General features: G+C 38.2%; 1 protein-coding gene across 1 annotated transcript in view; it reads right to left on the bottom strand.

Annotated features, from left to right (window-relative positions):
* LOC133534811 (sodium channel protein Nach-like) overlaps positions 1-16249 on the bottom strand; it is a 29000-nt gene extending 12751 nt beyond the window's left edge. Inside the window, exons 1-7 of the mRNA XM_061874100.1 lie at positions 14004-16249; positions 11238-11334; positions 10171-10280; positions 9532-9697; positions 8865-9025; positions 8106-8238; positions 6474-6638 (exon numbers count right to left, since the gene is read on the bottom strand). Of these exons, the coding sequence (XP_061730084.1) occupies positions 6474-6638; positions 8106-8238; positions 8865-9025; positions 9532-9697; positions 10171-10280; positions 11238-11334; positions 14004-14185 (1014 nt within the window). The 5' untranslated portion in view covers positions 14186-16249. The remainder of the gene's footprint in view (positions 1-6473; positions 6639-8105; positions 8239-8864; positions 9026-9531; positions 9698-10170; positions 10281-11237; positions 11335-14003) is intronic.
* Positions 16250-17790: the final 1541 nt, after the last annotated feature.

Below are 17790 nucleotides of genomic sequence, written 5' to 3'. Positions count from 1 at the left end.
GGACATTATATTATTACACAAATTGACTAAGTCCCACGGTAAGCTCAATAAGGCTTGTGTTGAGGGTAGGTACTTAGACAACGATATATATAATAATAAATAAATAAATAATAAATAAATAAATAAATAAATATTATAGGACATTATTACACAAATTGACTAAGTCCCACAGTAAGCTCAATAAGGCTTGTGTTGAGGGTACTTAGACAACGATATATATAATATATAAATATTTATAAATACTTAAATACATAGAAAACACCCATGACTCAGGAACAAATATCCATGCTCATCACACGAATACATGCCCTTACCAGGATTTGAACCCGGGACCATCAGCTTCGTAGGCAGGGTCACTACCCACTAGGCCAAACCGGTCGTCTATATATGTAATCTGCCGAAATGTATCTAACGCCTGTTTTTTTTCTGGATTTAAAAGTTGATTGATCCGTAGGTTGACCGAATTAGGTATGTACTTACACTTTTTCTAGAACACATTTGATAAAGAAACTCAATCAGTAAGTACTGTATAGGAATCTCAAGTTAGTAACGATGGTAATTAATGTTTTCATGGCGTATCACCAATACAAAAAATGGGGAGGGGTACAAAAAATGGGGAGGCGCCACTGAGCCATTGTTTACATTACTCTCCGTATTTTTAAATAAAAAGAAATGTTTTCCCCGAGAAATAACTGTTAAAAAGTGCAAGTGTGATCTATTTAGTGACAATGAATCGTGTGAACAAATAGACATCTGAAAAATATTGACAATAATTGGTGAAAACTACAAAAATACGTCTGGAACTGTGATTACCTACATACCCACCTATCTAAAAAGTGACAAAAGATTTGTGAAAAAATTATTAATGAGAAGTCAATTCAAGATATGACTTATTCGTGATATTTATTAAAGTGAACTAAACAAGTGGAATACAATAATTGACTTTATATCGCAGAATCCATGGTGAAAACTCAACTGTGTTATTGATATTAGCGCCATCTAGCGATTAATGTTGGAATAATTACAATAGCCACTAAAGTAAATTATAAGCTACTCTTAATCCGTCGATCGCTTTAACCAAGAACAAATTTCTTCTACAAAATTTAAATAGAGGGCGCGAAAATCAAAGTTGAGCAAAATGAATGTAATAGAAAAACTTTTAACGGAAATGAGAAATGAGATGCAGGAAAAATTTGCTAACATAGAAAACTCCATAGCCAAATCTGAAGAAAAAATTACGGCCAATATCATAAGCAATATGAATGAAAAATTCAGCACCTTATGCGGCGAAGTGAATTCTTTACGCACCTTAACAGAAGAACAAGAAAAGAGGTTAAACGAAATAGAAAAGAAGTCAGTTCAGAGGAACCTAGTATTTTTTGGCATAGAGGAAGGTGAAAAATCATATCTAGAATTGGAAGAAAAACTACACAAAATTACAAAGGAAAAAATGAAATTAAATATATCTGCATCAGAAATAGAATCTGTTAGAAGGATTGGCATAAAAGGGATTAAAACCCGACCAGTATCCGTTACTTTCACAACCCTAGGAACAAAAATTAAAATTTTAAAGAATAAAAAATTATTAGAAGGGTCTGGATTATATATTAAACATGAATATCCGGCAAAAATACTAAAAATCAGGGAAGATTTAAAATCACAACAAAAGCTCGAAAAAGAGAAAGGAAACGAGGCTTTTATTCGCTACGACAAGCTAATAATAACAACCAACAAGAAAAAAACCAGTAACAAAAGACCACCATCGTCATCTCCATTGCAATCACACGATGAAAGCTCCGAAACAAGGGAATTACTAAAAACAACTAAGAAACACAAAGTTAACAATCTCATAACAGAATACATGAAACCTTCTGAAAGCACGAGCACTGAAGTGACAGATCGCAGCATGACGGCATGATATAAAGTGGCCCCCTCCCTATCAATAAAAAAACACAATACAGAAAACAATACTCAACCTCCCAATACGGCTGGTCCCCGCGGGAGCGTCAGACCATTACCCTCCACTCCAATACCAAATGTAACGAATAAAAAGAAAAACAAACACACGGATGAAAAACTCTATATTGCTACATTGAACGTGAGATCTCTACTAGGAACAGGTCGCCAGGAAGAACTCGAACACGCTTTAAAGAATATAAATTGGCACATACTCGGTCTCTCAGAAGTGAAAATAAAAGGCACTAATTTACAGGAACATAAAGACTACATGCTACTATATACAGGGAAAAAAAGTGGAAGAAACGGTGTGGGATTTATGATCAAAACGGAAATAAAACAATACATCGTTGATTTTAAACCCATATCCGACAGAGTAGCAAGATTGGACCTTATGATAAATAATACCCAACTAAGCATTATTCAGGCATACGCCCCTACAAAAAAAGCCCCTGAGGAACATATAGAGACGTTTTATAATGACATACGCCACGCAATGGAGCATACCTACGCAAACATGTTAATCATAGGAGATTTTAATGCGAAGATTGGAATGCCTACCACCGAAGACAACACTGTTATGGGGTCATGGGGATACGGTACAAGGAATTGTCGAGGTAAAATCCTAATCGACTTCTGTCTTGAGCATGAACTATACATAATGAATACTCATTTTAGAAAAAACCCAAAACTTCGTTGGACATGGAAGTCGCCAAACGAAAAAGCTCATAATGAAATCGACTTTATTATAACTCGAAAACAGAACATTAAAACTATACAAAATGTGGAAGTTATAAATACTACACATCCGACGGACCATAGACTACTTAGAGCAACATGTTATTTACTGAAATCAGACAAAAAATCTAGAATAGCGTTTAAAGGTAAACTGAAGGAATATAATCCAATAGAAAAAGAGTCCTTAAAAAACATTTTTCATTCAGAATGCGCCGAACCACTTCAATACATCAATATTCAGGACAGTTACACTAAGATTAAAAATAAAATAAAAAACTGCACCTTAAGATTACCACCTGAAACTGCCCCTAAAAACACAAACGCTACAATAATAACAGAAAAAATACAAAATCTAATAAATGAGAGAACAAAATTGAAGAATCAAACATCTAAATCGGCTCTAGAAAAAAGGAAGCTCAAGCAATTATATTCAAAAATCCGCAATAAACTGAAAGAAAATAGACTCCGTCATCGAATGAAAGTTATAGAGGAGGAGCTTTCTAAAAGAGGATCCGCTAAACGCGGAAGCAGACGCATAAATGACCACAAAATGTGGATACCCTCGCTTACCGATGATACAGGACGACAACATACAAACCGTAACAGTATAATCAGATTAGCAACAACATTTTACAAGACTCTATATTCTGAAAACAAAGACTCTACTCCGAGAGACGGACAAAGAACACCGACGACTATAGCGCCACTATTAGAAAGCGAAATACATTCTGCTATAAACACATTGAAAAATATGAAAAGCCCTGGCGAAGACGGCGTAACTAACGACATACTAAAGGCAATAGGAGAACCCTTAACTCCTCACCTGACAGCTCTTTTCAATGAAATAATTAAACAAGAAAAAATACCCAGAGAATGGGAAACATCGACTATTACACTAATATTTAAAAAAGGAGATCCATCTAAAATAAATAACTATCGCCCTATAAGTTTGCTCCAATCGACGTATAAACTATTTACGACTGTAATCTTAAACAGAATGCGAAAAACACTAGATTTTGAACAACCTGTAGAGCAAGCAGGGTTTAGACGCAACTATTCGACAATCGACCACATTTTCACTCTACAACAAATAATAGAAAAGTATAGTGAATATAACAAGCGACTCTACATAGCTTTCGTGGACTACAAGAAAGCTTTTGACACTATTTCGCATGAAAAGCTTTGGGTCGCACTCGAAGAACAGGGAGTCGACAGCAAATATATAAATATTCTTTCAGAAATATACAGCAGGGGAAAGTCGCTAATTAGGTTGGAGAAGAAAGGAGAGTACTTTGATATTAAACGTGGCGTGAGACAAGGAGACCCAATCTCGCCCAACTTATTTACGGCTCTCCTAGAATACATATTTCGAAGACTAGACTGGCAAAACTATGGTATTTCCGTAAATGGCGAACGGCTTCATCACCTGCGTTTCGCTGACGATATAGTTTTGATGACAGAAGACCACGACGAGCTCGTATACATGTTGAAAACTTTACAACATGAAAGTAAAAAATGTGGTTTAGAAATGAATCCCGAAAAGACATGTATTATGACCAACGGCGACACTAAATCTACGACAATAGCATCTAAAAATATAGAATACGTTAAAGAATACCTATACCTCGGTCAAAATATAACTGTCAAGGATCGCGACCCGGTTCAAGAACTCGAGAGACGAATTAAAAAAGCCTGGCAGGCATACTGGTCGTACAAACACATATTTAAGTCTAAAATAGACATAAAATTAAAGAAAAAAGTCATGGACTCCGTAGTAACGCCCACCCTATTATATGGATGCCAAACTTGGCCATTAACTAAAGAACTTGTGCAAAAACTTAAAGTGTTTCAAAGATCAGCCGAAAGAAGCATGCTAAATCTTAGGCTAACAGATAGAGTACGCAGTACAGATATCCGCCGTCGCACTAAGATAATAGATGCAGCGGAAATGGCTTGCAGATTAAAATGGCGATGGGCTGGACACACGGCTCGCACTAGTGACGGACGATGGAGCGAAAAAATCCTGCATTGGTACCCGCGCGGCGCCACGCGGCACGCGTACCGCCCGCGGCGACGCTGGCGAGACGACATCGTCGCCGAGGCGGGCATCACCTGGACCCGAGTAGCCGCTGATAGGAACGAGTGGAACAGGAGGGAGGAGGCCTATGTCCGTAAATGGACAGCCCAATAGATAATAATTAGATACTATAATACTACTAATTAATATAAACTAATTTATCATCTAATATATATATATATATATATATATTTATTTATTTTAGCATAAGACATTAATTTATATATATATATATATATATATATATATATATATATATATATATATAAATTAATGTCTTATGCTACTGCTATTTATATTGCTAACTATATAATTATACAATCAAAATAATAATAATGTAATTAATATATCGAAGCGTGGAATGTAATCTATTGGAAATATATGGCTTAATTATTATCACCAATTCATCACTATGGCGTCTCATTGTTTGAAGTAACATACAAGATATACTCTAAGATTTCTATCTTCTACAATAGCAAGGTAAACCAATCAATGAAACTCGGATTTAAAAAGATGTAAATTCCATAAAACTTGTTTGGGAGTTGTACTCCTTTTCATTAGAATCAATTAGTATCGGTTGATTTGGGTAGATAGCGGGAAAGATTTTTAAATAGATTAATATCTGTATTCAGTTTTGCGTCAGTAAAGTGCGTCATAGTATGTATAATCGTCAATAGATACCAAATCTTGATATTGCTAAAGTAAAAAAGTGAAAAGTGTCTGCAGTAAATGGAACGCAGAAGAAACTTACTAACATGAATAATTAAGTATAACTTCTATTCTAGGGCATACTGCCGTAGTATGTTTGTTTTTTGTTAAATCTATCCATACTAAACTAAATTTAAACAACTAAGGGCCACTTGCGCCTTCCAGGAGTAGCCACTGACTTAACCGGTTAAACCCGGAGTCAACAATACAATTTAACCCTAGTTTAAGGGTTACTCTGAGTTAGTGGCTAACGTAGGATTGGTGCAAGAGGCCCTAAGCTAGAAAAAACAAATCATACCTTAGAATGTCTGCTCAATGTCACAGAGTTTTAAAATTCTAGCATTAATTGGTAGCAGAAATCGACCGTAATAAACCCTACATAAATAATAATAGTACATTACGATACAAGTGCGAAAAATAGGAAACTCGAAACGAGTGGCGATAAATAAAATTTAAATCGACACGATTTGCGAATTACCTAATATTCGCACATGTATCGTACAACGTTTTACAGTACATATGACCCTTTAAATGTTCGACATAGTAACGTAATATGCTAATTTTCGCACTAGTGCGGTGAAGTAGCACCATATGTTCTGTAAAAGATTTTATAATTGTCAACGTTGTGAGTTATAACTACAACGGTCGAAAATCGCAATATTAGGACAGTCATGCGGTCCGGGCCCAGGACGAGGCTTCCGATACTTCTTTTTCTAGTTATGACAGGTGATCGGTGATCACGTGATGTTTCTGTAGAAAATTGAAGTGTCGGACGCACCGGCCTGGGCTATAACCGCAAAAACCAAAGTTCTTCAATTGCGAGCATTTTTCTCTGTCACTCTAATTACGTCTTAGTGAGAGTAAAAGAGTAAAATCCCCGCAATTTGCGAAATTCGGTTTTCGCGGTAGTCCGTAACTGTAACTAATTACCAATCCCCTGGGCCCGGTCCGTTGTAGCGTGAGTCATCCATAAAGGTCTCACTACATTTGTTACCTCGTCGTTGTAGTAGCACTGCCGCTGTTCCGGCGGAAAGGACTTGATGCCAGGCGTCGCATATGTGCGTTCGGGCGACAGCGATATCAGCACCTCAGTGGAAGGGTTCACCATGCGCGCCTGCGAGTCCAAGTCCGGCAAGTTGTACGAGTCGTCTATGAACACCTGGGCATAACGTGACACTTGAATTATGTCCAATAGTTATGTGCGAAATGGCCCTACTCGTACTAGGTATAAAAAGAAAGCTCCATACGTTCTTACTTTAGTAAAAAAAAAATAGACTTTCTAGCCGAACTCAGGCAGTTTCCGTTTGAGGTACATTCAGCCCTTTTTTCAAAAATACCTAATGGAGATAAAATAAAAATACATCGCAACAACATGATGAACGTTTTAATGTCCGTTTTACTATTTTCTTACTATGTCCGTATTATATAAGTGGTATTTAAGTGATAATATTGAATGATAAATATTTAATTACGTTCATTTGTAAATATAATTCGTAATGTTTAACAGTTAGTATTTTCCTAGCGTTAGTGGGGTGTTTTTTTGTATTTCACTCGGAAGCAAAGTTTGTTTAATCCTCATGCCATGAAACCCTAGCAACGCTCGAGATTCGGTTTAAGAGGAATTTCCTCCCGCGAACGCTTCGGCTGTGGAATGAGCTTCCTGCCGAGGTTTTCCCGAGCGGCTACAGTATGGGGTTCTTCAAAAAAGGAGTGTACAGGTTTTTAAAGGGTCGGCAACGCGCATGTAATGCCTCTGGTGTTGCAGGCGTCCATAGGCTACGGTGACTGCTTACCATCAGGCGGGCCGTATGCTTGTTTGCCACCGTCGTGGTATAAAAAAATAAAAAATAAATTCCACTTTACAAACCACTCGCTATGCTCTAAGTTCAATGTTCGAATCATTTGCTTGCTCAGGTACCAATATTATGGGTAGCACGAGGGGTTAAACAACAACTTGCCCCCTTGTAAAACCAAATACTTAACTATTCCCATCTCTGCGTGCCATCAGCATCACGCGCAGTGACGGGAACAAAGAGTTTTCATTCCCAAAACATAACAATTTTCCCAATTCTATTTACATTATTGTTGGCTGCGTCCGCGCCGTGCGAGAGGCGGCGGTGCAACGTCGACGCTGCTAAAATAAACATTTAGCACTTCCCGTTTGAAAAATTAATAAAAAGCTATATCAATTTGGGATGACTTATCAATTCAGGAACGTATCTAAATTTTTGCGAGTAACATGATTTGCGAGTTTTGCGAGTAAGTTATTTACGCCACCTAGTGGACACTGATTCGAAGGCAATGCGAAGGTGCTTATTAATCAGATTAGATCAAATAATCGGATTGTAGCATTGATATTATTGTAATATGTTCAACTTCCTCGTCTAAAGTGATAATACTGGACAGTTAGAATAATGACAACGGTTCTATTTAGACCGAAGCAAGATAGGATTTATTCAGGTTTAGTTAGTTTTCAGGGTTCCGTACCTCGAAAGATTACAACAGAAACCTTATAGGATAGCACGACGTGTGTCTGTCTGTGTGTCTATCAGAGCCAATTTACTAGTGAATGGGTTATGAAGACACGCCTTCTCGCCCAGCTGGTGACTACAGACACAACACGCACCAGTGCGCCCTGCGAAGCCACCTCGGAGCTGTAGTAGTCGTCAGGTGAGGTGTTTATGAGCACGGTGAGCGCGGTTTGGTAGCCGCAAGAGGCCACGCGGCGCGGCGCCACCTGCTTGCCTATCTCGTTGGTCCTGTGCACAGATTAATTATAGCTTAACATTCGCAGCTGCGAAGAAAAAAACTCAATAGTAAACAGTGGTCTTTCATAGGGTCACCAGATAAAAATTTAGAATTTCCTAACAAAATTCCTGATTTCCGAAGAGTGATACCTACGTTACGATCTACGCTCCCTCGATTACGTATAAAATACCACGCGCGCAATTTCCGATCCTTGTATTATGGCGTCCAGTAGTAAGCATTCTTCTTAACAACATATCCGTTCTTGGCTGAATGCCCCCCAGGATTAGGAAGGGACCCCAATAGTGACGTGTTATGCAAAATTTGTAACAGTACATTCTTAGTTATTGATAAGGTTAGTGGATCTCATTTATTTATTTATTTTTCAATGTTTTTGATTAATTTAAGTAAATAAAAAGGTACCTTATAATAAAGTCTATCAATTCAAAAAAATCCTGACATTTTCGTGTTCCGTCCCCATTCCTGACAAAGGGCCAAAATTCCTGTCATGTCAGGAAAATTCCTGTCATCTGGTAACCCTAGTCTTTCACGTATTGCTGGACGCTCGACCATATTCGCGCCATCCAGGAAACAAACAAAAATAATTTCAAGTTACTTCGGCCACGTTCTTCATACTTACGCATGCAATGTGTTGAGAGAAACGTTGACCGCAAAGTAGTTGAACGCGCAGCACAAATTGAGCTGCGTGAACACCTGCTGGAAGATCATCTCGCAGCGGTACACGGTGTTCTTCCACATGCAGCGCTGTACCAACTGGCCACACGATGACACTGGTGACATCTGTGAACGCGCAGGGAAATATTAAACTTCTTCTTCTTGTTTCCATCCTGTTACCCCCCGCTGGGGTATAGGCTCGAAACATTTTCTTCCACTGACTACGGTCCTGGGCAGTTTGGGTAACCTCCTCTCACCCCATCCCCAATACGAGTACATCCAACTCTTGCTCCGCGGAACGGCGCCAAGTAAATTTAGGGCGACCATGTTTCCATTTTCCGTGAAATATTAAACATGGCCGCTAAAAGTCTTGTTCACCATCGCGCCATTTTCAATTGCTTTATCTGTGATGTGACTGATTGCGGCCCAATGAAATCGTTATTTAGTTTTAAAAACGCCTTTTGAAGCATTTTCGGTAGGTAATATAATTTTTAATCGGTTACGTGTAGCATTTAGCAGCCGATGATCCTGATGATATGACTAGTGAAGTAAAAGCACTGTCGGCGATATAAATTTTGTTATTCGACTCAATGAACATAATTGATATTTTGTACACAAATTAAATCACTTACACTTGCAAAAAGTGTTTCTGTTGTAATTTTATTGAGATCTAGCACATCTTGCAGCTTGCTTAACATATATTTTTGTGTGTCGTTGGCTTGAAACGAGGAATGGAGCAGAGGAGCCCAGCGAAGGTACTCGAACACATTATCCGCGGTGATGTTCGGAGGGAGAGTCCTGAAATATGTGCAAAACTAATATCGTCGGTGAAGGGTCGTGACTAACCTTACCAATATTCGTCGCCCATGACACCGTTAAATAATATATAACTGAACCGTCAGCAGAGGGAGACTTTCAAATCAATGTATTTTTTTACAATTATTCTTTTACCATTTATATGTTCAAGTGTTCTGATTCTCTGAATTAAGTCAGGGCCGTAGCCAAATTTGAATTTATTAAGGTGCAATACCTACATTATCAAAGTCGATGGTATTTCTCAATTTAGGGCATTGCCCCATAATGATAAATACGTAAAAACAAGGAGGAGCCAGCAATATTTAGAAATGGCTAAACTGGGAATGATCTGACTCTAATTTTATTATCTTTAAAGCGTTTAGAACAGCTCGTCCGCTTAAGTCGCTTAACTACTTCAGTGTATAGAAACGTAATCCACCGCCTTAACGCTTTATTGCCTAACTACAGATACCGACACATTTCCGGCGAACTCCTTTGCCGCTCTCCGAGAAATGGTATTCAAATCACAAATAGTGACAGCTGGAAATGGCACGTCCCAGACAGGACCGTGAGTGCTCTCGATTACCTGCAAAAGCAATATATCAAATATGTAAGCGATAAGACCGCCTGTTGTCTGCCACTATCCCTAATCAATTGTTTTTCTTTAAGCTGTATCTTTTACTGAGGTGTGCCAATAAAGAGTATTCTATCTATCTTCTATAATATATAATATAGTATCCTGTCTATTAACTTAGGGCACATTAATATCTTTGATTAATATATAGCACAGTAGGGTAAACATCCATCAGATCGATTGATCGCGTTTCTATGAGAGCTAGTACGCAATCGTACATCTAATAAACACCAAATGAAAATAAAAAACGTTTTCGGGATGACAGATGCTACGAAAAGTCACGTAACTATTTCCATACATTACTTAATATTTACGTTTATTTTGAAGTTTTCTATCAAACGATTCTCCTCTTGGCTAGGCCCATGGATTTTATTGATTACGATTTTTTTCTCTCGCACTATTACCACGCTTATCTCCGGTGGATGATAACCCTACGAACTAATGACCAAACGTATATGTCCGAACATTTAAGAATTCACGCACACACAAGCACGCGTATTTAATTCAGACTTAAAGAGTGTAAGCCTGATTAGAGCAACTTTTGCAGGGTGCGCATAGAGCGCGCAATCTCCATGAAACTATAGAATGCGCGTTTGCGGCGCATTTGCCAGATTTAGGGCCCATTTTCCGAACGCAGCTAATAATTATAATGTCCCCCGAATTGATAATTGCGGCAGTCTGTCACGGATTTTGCACCATTGTCGAATGTTAGTGTATGAAATCAAAATGGTGATTCGTATTTCTTTCTGTTCGCCGCTCTCTATATTTAAGCTAATTAAGTAAATCAATTATACCTACATTAATCTAGATAAGTTGCAACAAATTGAAATATTTAGGGTGTATTAATGTCCTGCCTTCCTTTTTCTTAAGATAACTTACAAACGTTCAATAATATAATAAATGAATTACCGTGACGATAGGATTCCGAGCGTACCAACGGTAGGCGGTGACGACGAAGTACGCCGCAACGCCGACGCTCAAAACCACCGCCAGCGCCCACAGGCTTCTACAGAACATCGCCTTAATGATCATCCTAATCGACTTGATGTCATGTCCGTCGAAACATTTTACCATCGGCAACTTGGGATTTCACAACAAAATACATATGTCATAGTAAAGTCGATGTCAATAGTAGATTATTAACCAAGGGATGAAATGGTGCCTTTCACCCTACTTAAACACTCTACTTTTCATTTCAAATACGAGGAAAGTAAATACATTGCAATTAAAAAACAAGGCTAAGTATAAACTTCACGAGAATTTCTTGAGGGTACTTTCAATTAACAATTTAGGTAAAAATATCGTTATTTACGAAATCGGGAGTTAGTTATCAAAATTATATAGCATAGCTTTTTCCTAGCGTTGTCCTGGCATATTGCCACGGCTCATGGGAGCCTGGGGTCCACTTTACAACTAATACCAAGATTTGGCGTAGGCACTAGTTTTTACGAAAGCGACTGCCATCTGACCTTCCAAGCCAGAGGGTAAAACTAGGCTTTGTTAGAATTAGTCCGGTTTCCACACGATGTTTTCCTTCACCGAAATGCGACTGGTAAATATGAAATGATATTTTGTACATAAGTTCCGAAAAACTCAATGGTACAAGCCGAGGTTTGAACCCGGGACCTCCGGATTGCAAGTCGCAAGCTCTTACCGCTAGGCCATCAGCGCTTCTGACCTACTTTCTGAGTATGAGAAATGAAAAACATTTTCATTTCGTCTTTCTTAGTCCATTTTACAAAGGTACCTCCTCTTTGCAGGTTTGTCTGCCACGTCTACATAACCAACTAGAAATAGTATATAAGTTGAGGGAATGGTCATATATCTGATAAATATATTTTATGCCATATGTGTAGGCATTTCTCTGTTATTATACTGTAGGTACAGCTCGCGGTTTAGCGATTTCGACTAACCTAGGGTTGCCAGATGGAGGTCGGAAATAATTTGCCTTTTGGATTCTTTTGGCATGAGGTATGACAACCGAAAACAGTTTTTAACAATATTATTTAGAAACAGTTAATATATTTAAAAAAAAAACATTCACGCCTCAGGCAAAGTATTGATAAGCTCTAATACATAATTAAAAGCAAGTAAACAACTTTCGGACTCTCGCTCATGAGCGATCTCTTCCAGTAGAGAAAGACTCTTGTCGAATGAAGGTCCCTATGATAGTTCCTTCAGGTTTTTGATTGGGCTTTATTTCATAAATTATCTGAAAAATATGTTTTTACCGTATTTTTATTCCTTAAATGTTACATTTCTCAAAATATTACTTAACATTTTACGTGAAAGCTTCTCCCTATAAAAATAAACTGTCATATTGATCATCATATAAGTATAAACATAGAGAAATAAGTAAGCATAGTGTGCTCACTCAGTATAAAAACCTACACGTATTTATAAGAAGTTCCGAGCTTTGTAAGAGATTATATCTTGGCTGTTGATTTCTTACATTATCATTTATGGCATTCCAAGCTGCTTTGGCTACATTTTCACCATTCATTATGCATTTGTAGATGCTTAGCCGCTGAGTGTTACTAATTTATTTCTTTTGTAACGTAGAATATTTTTTTGTAGAGGTTCTTTGAATTTGGGGTTTTCGAATTTGGCTTTTATTTTTATTTTATTTATTTATACAAGGAATTCCAACAGCTATAAAAAATACATTAAACTTTTTAGATAGTAGTACAGAGCCAATTACAGGAACTCGCAAATAACTGAAACTGTATATATAATAACAAAATACACACTAGATACAAAAGCACATGTGACACAAGATATTACAATATGAAATATATCAAGGTTGCAATTAATAAAAAAAGAGAGACCAAGAAATAGATATGAGCAATAAGCAAGAACACTTATAACTTATGAAATTACACTAAGATAAACAACTTATATTCGCATTTAGATGAACAACATGGACCGGGCTCAAATATACATTAAAGTTACAGATCACTTCAGATTTTATAGAATCCTTGCAATCTTCTTTAAGCATTCTTAACTTGACTAAGTTTTGTACGGGAAGCACATTACAAAATTAAAAAAGGTGGGGATAGCCTTCACTATTGTTTATTTGTTGTTGTTATTATTTATTTGTAAGTAAGAAAACTCATGTATGGAGTGAGCACTCTATGCTTACTTAATTCTCTATGGTGTAGTATGAGTAAAGAAATAACAAAGGATTGTCAAATATGTATACCTACTGATAAAAAAACTGAAACTAATTTATTATGAGAAAAACTTAGTAGTCTCAGTCAGTCCCGCCGAAACGCTTATAGATATTTTGTCAAAGTGCAAACCGAGAGAAAAAAATATCGTAAATAGGTACTTGCTTATTTTTTGTGGAAATTCTTTGGCCCGACAACCCTAGTTACCGACCCTGATTCGAGAACTCTATCAAGGCAGGACATCCGATCAAATTTAGTCACCTTAATTGCCGAGGCGGAGGGTATTAATTTAAAATTGCTTTAGTTATTTGTAACACTCTGGTAGTATGGATTTTTTAAGTTTTATTTCTTCAAAGGTTTGAAAGAATATAAATAATGTCAAATGGAATGTCCATAACTAACACTACACACGTACGACCTACGAGTAAGTAGGTAGGGATGCACACATTGTAAATTTAATATTTCAGTTTTTCATCAATATGTAAAACAAAAAATATAAACAAACCTTTCCGGCATATTAATATCCTCCATAACAATATACTTGTAGCCATGCAAATCTGTTCTGTTGCAAAACTCAACAAATTTACTAGCAAGGAATCCCCTTTTCGGTGGTTTTTCAAACCAATGGTTCTCGTTTACGGATCCTTTGGCTTTCAGTCCCGTGTTCCCGCCGCCGTAGCGCACCATGGTTAGATTTGTTTCTACAATTATAAAACAACTGAGTAACGTAAGAGATTATGCAGAGTCTATTAATATGGTATCCACTACTCAATAAAGAAGGTGTTCAACTAAAGTTGTGAACAAGTAAAACCCATGAATTTACTACAGACGGAATTATTGCAGCTCGCGTGCACGTCTATTGCGAGCTTAAAGTGACGAATGGTCGTGAAACGTCAACTATTGAACACACGAGCCAGTAATTATAAGCATAGATCACCAAATTAGATATGCAGGCTTCAAACAAATGTCGTTTAGTCCCTGGGCACACTAAAGCGTTCGACAACAATAAATTAGCTAGGCCATTTCCCGCTAACAGCCGACCTGACACGCGTACCAATTATGCAAAATTGTGAATTAGCCTGATTATTATGTATAAAATACGGATAATTGGTTATGACAGGATAGGTAACACCCTCTATAAATATGGTAATTAAGGTCTGCTGACATTTTATGTCCAAAATTGATTGCTTAAAAGAAGGGACAAGTCGAATATGTCTCAATATGTATATAGCCTATAGTGTCCCACAGCTGGGCAAATACCTTTTATTTTACCCAAATTAGTATGACTATAAAATTCGTCACAAAACTAAAGTACCTACCTAAGCTGGGACAATACAATTGGGTCACGTACTTTGACCGATCAAGGGTGGATCAATTAAACATTCATGGACACGCTATCGTATACTTTAACTAAATTCTAATCTGGGGATCACATAAATTATATATTAGGTGAATATAGATAGAGTGAAAGTTTAGATTGTACAATACAAACTTTAATAAGGTTTTGAACAATCAGTAGCGACTGATTGTTGCATTTGTAGTTCTTGATAATGCCCTCGATATGATAGGGTGTCCTTAGATATCTCGATATTACTTATAAGGGAACATACACAATTATAAAGGGTATATTAACCGTAGTCCCAATTGCTTTGTACCACAGTGGCTCCACGGGTATTTTTTTACCCGTTGTACCACCGTTCTAAACAGGGGTTTACGGTCTAATTTATTTTAACCATGGTCCCACCGCACTGTTTCTTATCAAAAAAACATTTTCTTCATAACTTAACGCGGGGCTCCTATTTCCGGCCGGTTTGCCCTTCGGGCATCTGAAGCTACCTAACAAACCTAACCTAGGTTATCTACCTATGCTTTTTCCTCAAAGTGTAATGTTGTCACGGACGTCACACTAAATCAATAGCTAGTCTAGTTAAGTTGTGAGGTTAAAATAAATTACCCGTAGACCCCTGTTCAAAACGGTGACACAAGGGGTAAAAAAAATACCCGTAGAAAAGGACCCACTGGGGTCTGGCCAATCCGAAGGAAAGTTTTTCAGAACTTATGTACGGAATGCCTATTGATATTTACCACTAGCTTTTCAACCCGCATTAGGCCAGCATAGTCCCTGTCGCATATGAGAGGAGGGCTACCCAGCAGAGGGACGTACGTATGTAGAAATAAGTAGTTGTATCATATATTTCACGTACGTACGTACGTTACTACACACGTAACTATCACTACGCTACTAACCATGGACGCTACTCATTTCTCTATATTTGCATAAAAGAGTCTCCATTTAGCAAGTCGCTTTTGGATATCTAAGAAATGAAAGACAAAACAAACTTCCTGGGCCATATTATCCCAAAACAAGTTAGCGTAAAAGTATCTAATAGGTAATAAAACACTCGTTTTACTAGTTGATTTATTGTCCTCTCCTACTCGTAGATAGGAAGATATCTGTACAACAGTCAGAGTTTATAGAGAACTTGTTAAATTTGCCAGCTAATTAGTTGGCTGAAGAACAACCAGCATTGATCGCAACGCAACGTTTAACCAGATAGCTGAACGTCCTGTATTCATTTAGTTAATTTGAACATTAATGAATTTGATGTACGGTTAGGTTAGTATTTTAGGTATTGTAAATTTATTAATTATTTATGTAATCACTTAGCTGAGTGAACCAGCCGTTTTCAAAAAGCTGACTATCAATACGCCAAGTTTTTAATCGTTGAGTGATTTTCTATAGGCCTAGGCGACTAATTGTTAGCAGGCTAACGTAACGAGATATCTGCAAGAAATACATTTCTAACACTAATGCAATGGATTAAGGTGAAGAAATGGATACATATTTATGAACTCGACTGTACTCTAGGTATCTGTCAACTTGCGAAGTTACCTTTTTTTTACGTGGAGTAATGCATTTAGGCATTCCGCCCAGCCGGGGAACTAGGACGGATATGTCGGACTCGTAGCCAAAGGGCCAAATACCGACTAAACCCTCCACGGTATGCCCGTCTCGCAGCAATGGTGGCGGTGACACGAACGCAGTAAGCATTCCACCGCGTACACCACCTGCTGCCGACAGCCGAGGCTGTCGTCTCCTTGGACTCGAAGGCCCTGGAGCCAAAGGTCCCCCTCTCAAAGGTAGTAGATATGCATGGCGACAGCACACACTGGTCTCTCATGACAACCTCTACGTCGGAAGGAGATGGAAAAATCCTGATTTTTTTAGAGAGGTGGTCATCCTCGTGGACAACACGCCTACGCCGGCCAGCAGTGGTAATTAACCCCCCGGCCGTCATCATAGGCCCTCTGCCTAGACAGTTACAGGGACCGCAGTTTTATACAGGGGCTGTAGCACGGTCGCATTTTTATCACTTGTCATTATGCCAGTCACTTTCGCAGTTACATATTGTGTGTGTATTAGTGATAAAAATGCGACCGTACTACAGCCGCAGGTCAGCGGCATTCCACGCAGTGCTCTCACGCGCCCAGCCCGAAGGCCTCATCCACGACCGCAGCCCCCTCCAGCACACACTCGGGTGAACTCTCCCTCATTGAGAGGACACCCTGTGCCGAACCCCATGACAGGACATTGACAGCACCGGTAAGCAATTACTTGAAAACCACGAGATAACTCACCGTTGCCCCCGGGCCGCACCCTCCAAGAGCCCTTCCCTTTCCCCCGGATCAACTGATTCCTGTCCGTAGCACCCCGCGAAGTTACGACCGTGCCGGGCGGCTCGCGGTAAGTTTTATCAAATCGTCCGTAGAGAGATTAACGATTGATATGTTTAGTATTATCAATGAGAATTTGGTACTATATAGTAACAAAGGAGTATTATACGTTAAGTTGCTACTCTGCCACTAATTCGCACTTACCGCTTTGCTTCCAGCTTTGTTATGCAAACGACGAAGAAATGGAACTAACATCCTGAAAGTCTATTCTCAGTCCACAATAACTTAGATCTTATCAAAACGAGAGTAAATCTCTCTAAGGTTATGCTTCATCCTAGACCGCATCGGCACTTACCATCAGGTGAGATGGTGGTCAAATGCTTACCTTTATCCAATAAATAAAATATTAGGGACGTATCACCACACTAACTGTGGAATGAGCTGCCTAATCCTGTTTTCCCAAGGGTGTAAGCAACTATAGATATAGTAGGTTAGAAACGGGTAGTACAGGTACCCACTACTTAAGACCATATGATCGTTCAATTTGCAAGTGAATAAAAATAAATATTATAGGACATTAGACAAATTGACTAAGTCCCACAGTAAGCTCAATAAGG

The sequence above is a fragment of the Cydia pomonella genome, chromosome 1 (assembly GCF_033807575.1).
Source record: "Cydia pomonella isolate Wapato2018A chromosome 1, ilCydPomo1, whole genome shotgun sequence".
In the NCBI taxonomy this organism is placed as follows: Eukaryota; Metazoa; Arthropoda; class Insecta; order Lepidoptera; family Tortricidae; genus Cydia; species Cydia pomonella.
Note: the sequence above shows the minus strand (reverse complement) of the source record. Positions and strands in the feature narration are given on the sequence as shown.